A 4,446-nucleotide genomic window follows, 5' to 3' on the forward strand; every position below is an offset into this window, starting at 1 on the left:
ATCCACATCGAGATGGCATCGGCCAGCCACGAGCGGCAAGAAATACGCTCCCTAAATATATAAGTCCGCATAGCGACTTGTGCACTTCGAGCGTATGAGGCAGATGTTACCGGCCGTCGAGCCTCACTGACGAGTCCAGTCGGTAACATCAGGACGAAACGCTTCCTTCTTTACCGACCGCCCGAGTGTGAGCCTGGCTAGCTCACACTGCGACCAAACCTTTTCTCGAGACTCCTCGTATCAAATTACGCATGCGCGAACGACGCGCATGTAGCCAAAGTGGTGACCCCGACGTGATCTCGACGCCTGGACTCGATTAAGAGAGCAACAGCGGCACTGCCTCGCGTCGACTATGCTCGGCCGAAGCCCGGTGCGGGCAGTGAGTGAAGAAGAGCGGCCGCACCGACCGCCGCCTCAGCACGAGGAAAATCTGACCACCACGCCAACGGACGCGCTCGAGCTCGGCGTTAATGCGCTTCGCCATGTGGTGGTCCGCACGCCGCCCTTCTGGAAGGACAACCCGGCGGCGTGGTTCATGCAGCTCGAATCGCTATTCGCCTGCCAGCAGATCAACACCGATCTGCAGCGATACCACGCCACGGTCGCGGGATTGGACGGCGAGACGGTGGCAGACCTGATGGATGTGCTGCGGCTTTCGCCGGCGGCTGGCAAGTACGAGAATTTGAAGTGGCAAGTTCTGGCTCGACACGGCGATACCACGCAGCAGCGCCTGAACAAGCTGCTCTCCGGCCTCACCATCGGAGATCGCACTTCCGCGCAGCTGCATCGACACATGCGGGCTCTGGCGGGGGATAGCATCACGGATGATGCCCTCCGGATCCGATGGCTGGACCTTTTGCCCTCCGCGACCTCGAGGATGCTAAGGCTCCTACGGAAAGCGGATCTGGACGAGCTTGCGCAGACGGCGGACGAGCTGGTCGACACCGTGCCCGACATCTGCGCGGTGGGCGCTACGCGCGCGGCGACGAGCACCGTGGCCGCTCCGACGGTCGCATCTGACTCCGCTGCGCTGGAGTCGATCAGGGCCGAGCTGACAGCCCAGCGCGGCATCCTCGAGGACATTCGCAACGCGATGAGGAGTGCCCGGCCGCGCGACCGCAGTCGGTCCCGTCCCCGGAATCAGTCCTCCGGCTGCGGTGACCTCTGCTTCTACCACGCCCGGTTTGGCGAGAGCGCCGAGAATTGCCGCCCGCCGTGCGGTTACGCCGCAAACACTCAGCTGGGAAACCGCTAAGGCCGCCGCCCGTCATGGCGGTCGCCGGTAAATTAGAGCACGCCGAGACCCGTCTGCATGTGATCGATCGGGCAACCCGGAGGCCGATGCTCGTCGACTCCGGGACCGTGGTCTCGCTCCTGCCTCGCTCCGGCGCTCCCGGACGGCACGAGCGGCAGCCGCTGACTCTCATAGCGGCCAACGGCTCGCCCCTGCGGACTTACGGGCGACGCATGGTGCGCCTCGACCTGGGCTTGCCCCGAGCGTACTCTTGGCCCTTTATCATCGACGATGTGCCTGAGACCATACTAGGGGCCAACTTTTTGGCGCACTCGGGGCTGGTGGTCGATCTGCAACACCGACGGTTGATCGATCGGACCAACTGCTGCTCCACGACGGCGCGGGCGCGCCGCGCCGCGATCCACGGGATCGCGCTCATTGCCGACTCCACAGACAGCACCGATCGGCGCCGCTTCGACCAGCTGCTCGCCGATTTTGCGGACCTGTCCGAGCCCAGTGGCCGAGGCGCCACCTTGCACGGCGCGGAAGTGGCCCATCACATTCACGTGACGGGACCACCTGTGCACGAGCGCCCGCGCCGTCTCGCCGGCGATCGACTCACCGCAGCCAGAGCAGCGTTTGACCGCCTCCTTCAGTTGGGTGTCATGCGCCCATCGTCCAGCCAGTGGGCCAGCCCGCTGCATGTCGTGCCCAGACCTAGCGGAGGCTGCCGGGTGACTGGCGACTACCGGCGGCTCAATGCCGTCACGTTACCAGACCGCTACCCGCTCCCGGTCATCGAGGACCTGCTGGAGGACACGCGCGGCTGCTCGATTTTTTCGGTCGTCGACCTACAGGAGGCCTACTACCAGGTGCCCATGGCATCGGAGGATGTGGCGAAAACAGCTGTGGTCACGCCCTTCGGGCTCTTCGAGTTCATGCAGATGCCGTTGGGACTACGTAACGCATCCCAAACGTTCCAGCGCTATCTGGATAGCCTCTTGCGTGACCTGCCGTTCGTCTGCAATTACCTCGACGACATACTGGTTAAGTCCTCTTCGCCGGAGCAGCACCTGCTGCATCTGCGCGCCCTTCTGGAACGCCTTCGGGAGGCTGGTCTCGCGATCAAGCTCCCTAAATGCCAAATCGCTCAGCGGCGCGTCACCGTCCTCGGCTACGACGTCTCGGAGGAGGGTTTCCGGCCTCCCGCTCGGAGGATTGCGGCGATTATGGACTTCCCGCGGCCCAATACGGTGCGCGGCCTGCAGCGCTTCCTCGGCATGGTGAACTTCTACCGGCGCTGTTTGCCCCATGCCGCGGAGGTACAAGCGCCGCTTAACAAGATGCTAAAGGGCAGGACGCGGAGGAATTGTCAGCCGCTCCCATGGTCGGCGCGGTCCGACGCGGCGTTTCGGGCGGTTCGCGAGAGTCTGGCCGAAGCAGTGGGAGCCTCCTTTGTTGACCCGACTGCGCCGTTGGCCTGGCCACCGACGCATTCGACTTGGCCTTGGGTGCCGCCCTGCAGCAGCAGATCGACGGTGTCTGGCGGCCCGTAGGTTTCAACTCACGGAAACTCTCGCCGACAGGACAGCGCTACAGCACCTACGATCGGGAGCTCCTCGCGGTCTACGAGGCCATCCGCCATTTCCGTCGCATCTTGGAGGGGCGCGCGTTCACGGTGTTGACCGACCATCGACCGCTGGTCTACGCGGCTCAACCAGCCGTCGGACAAGGCCTCACCAAGGCAGCAACGGCACCTGGATTTCATCCTTCAGCACAACGTGGAGTTCCGGCATATCAAGGGCGCCGATAACATTGTCGCTGACGCTCTCTCCAGGACCGACAATTCCGCGGTCGCTGGAACACCGCCGGTCCATGTAGCGGCACTGCCTTGCGCCACTGTGAGCATGCCGGCTCCGCTGGGGCCGGCGACGATCAGCGAGGCTCAGTCGGCCAACGGGGAGCTTCCGAAGCTTCTGGAGGTCGGCGCCATGGATCTCCACCACTACAACCTGGACGGACATCAAGTGGCCTGCGGCATCGCCAACCGAGTCGTGCGGCCCTATCTGCCGCAACCACTGCGACAGGCGGCGTTCGACGTAGCTCATGGCCCGGCATATCCCAGCATACGCGCGACCATCCGCGCCGTCACGGAGCGATACGTCTGGCCAGGCGTACGCAAGGACGTTGGACGCTGGGCGCGAGGCTGTGAGGCGTGTCAGCGAGCTAAGGTTCACCGCTACAACCGTGCCGCGTTGGCACGTTTCCAGGAGCCGGACAGCCGGTTCGAGCACCTGCATGTCGACATAGTGATAATGCCGCAGGTCGGAGTCTGACGCTACTGCCTGACCATATTGGACCGCTTCACCAGGTGGCCGGTGACGGTACCTTTGGCCGACATAAGGGCCTCCACGGTGGCGAGGGCGCTCTTCGACCACTGGATCGCTGACCGGGGCTGTCCGCTCACCATCACGTTCGACCAGGGCACTCAATTCGAGTCGGCCCTCTTCGCGGCACTGGCGCGACTTATCGGGGCGCAGAGGGTGCGAACCACGCCGTACCATCCCCAGGCGAACGGCATGGCCGAGCGTTTCCACAGGACACTAAAAGCGGCACTGATGTGCCACGCGCGGACGCCCTGGCCTGAGAGCTTACCGCTGGCGCTCCTCGGCCTGCGGAACTGCTTCAAGGAGGATCTGTAGGCCTCCCCGGCTGAAATGGTCTACGGCACATCTCTGCGCCTACCCGGGGAGTTCTTCGTTGCCTCTAGTCTCCCTGCAGATCCCGCCTCGTTCGTGTCCAAGCTCCGAGGCCTCATGGGAGCCATCAGACCGATACCAGCAGCGGACCACTCAGCGCGTCGGCCTTTCTACTTAAAGGATCTGGCCACCTGCACGCATGTCTTTCGGAGGGTGGCAACCGTCCGGAAACCGCTCAAGCAGCCGTACTCTGGCCCTCACGAAGTCGTCAGGCGAGTCAGCGAGAAGATGTACGTCATTCGGGTTGACGGCCACGACAAAACGGTCACGACGGACGCCTTGAAACCGGCTTATCTCGCCTCGTCTGACCGCGACGTCCTGCGACCACCTGGAGTGGCGGCTCACGAGCCACCTGCGACCGCAACGCCGTCTGCATCGACGTCCCTGCCTTCGCCACCGGAGCCGGACGAGGGCGAGCTTTCGCCTTCGGCGGTTCCATCGCCATCATCCGTT

The 4,446-nt window shown here is 63.9% G+C and overlaps 1 protein-coding gene across 1 annotated transcript; it reads left to right on the top strand.

Annotated features, from left to right (window-relative positions):
• The first annotated feature begins 352 nt into the window (after positions 1-352).
• LOC131663290 (uncharacterized) lies at positions 353-1,255 on the top strand. Its single transcript, XM_058933612.1, has one exon. It carries the CDS (start codon positions 353-355, stop codon positions 1,253-1,255), a length of 903 nt encoding a protein of 300 aa, XP_058789595.1.
• Positions 1,256-4,446: the final 3,191 nt, after the last annotated feature.

Source organism: Phymastichus coffea, unplaced genomic scaffold (genome assembly GCF_024137745.1).
Source record: "Phymastichus coffea isolate CEN01 unplaced genomic scaffold, Cenicafe_Pcof_1.1 PCOF00032, whole genome shotgun sequence".
In the NCBI taxonomy this organism is placed as follows: Eukaryota; Metazoa; Arthropoda; class Insecta; order Hymenoptera; family Eulophidae; genus Phymastichus; species Phymastichus coffea.

Coding starts and splice junctions, on each gene's coding strand:
- LOC131663290 (XM_058933612.1), top strand. CDS start 353: ATGCTCGGCCGAAGCCCGGTGCGGGCAGTGAGTGAAGAAGAGCGGCCG.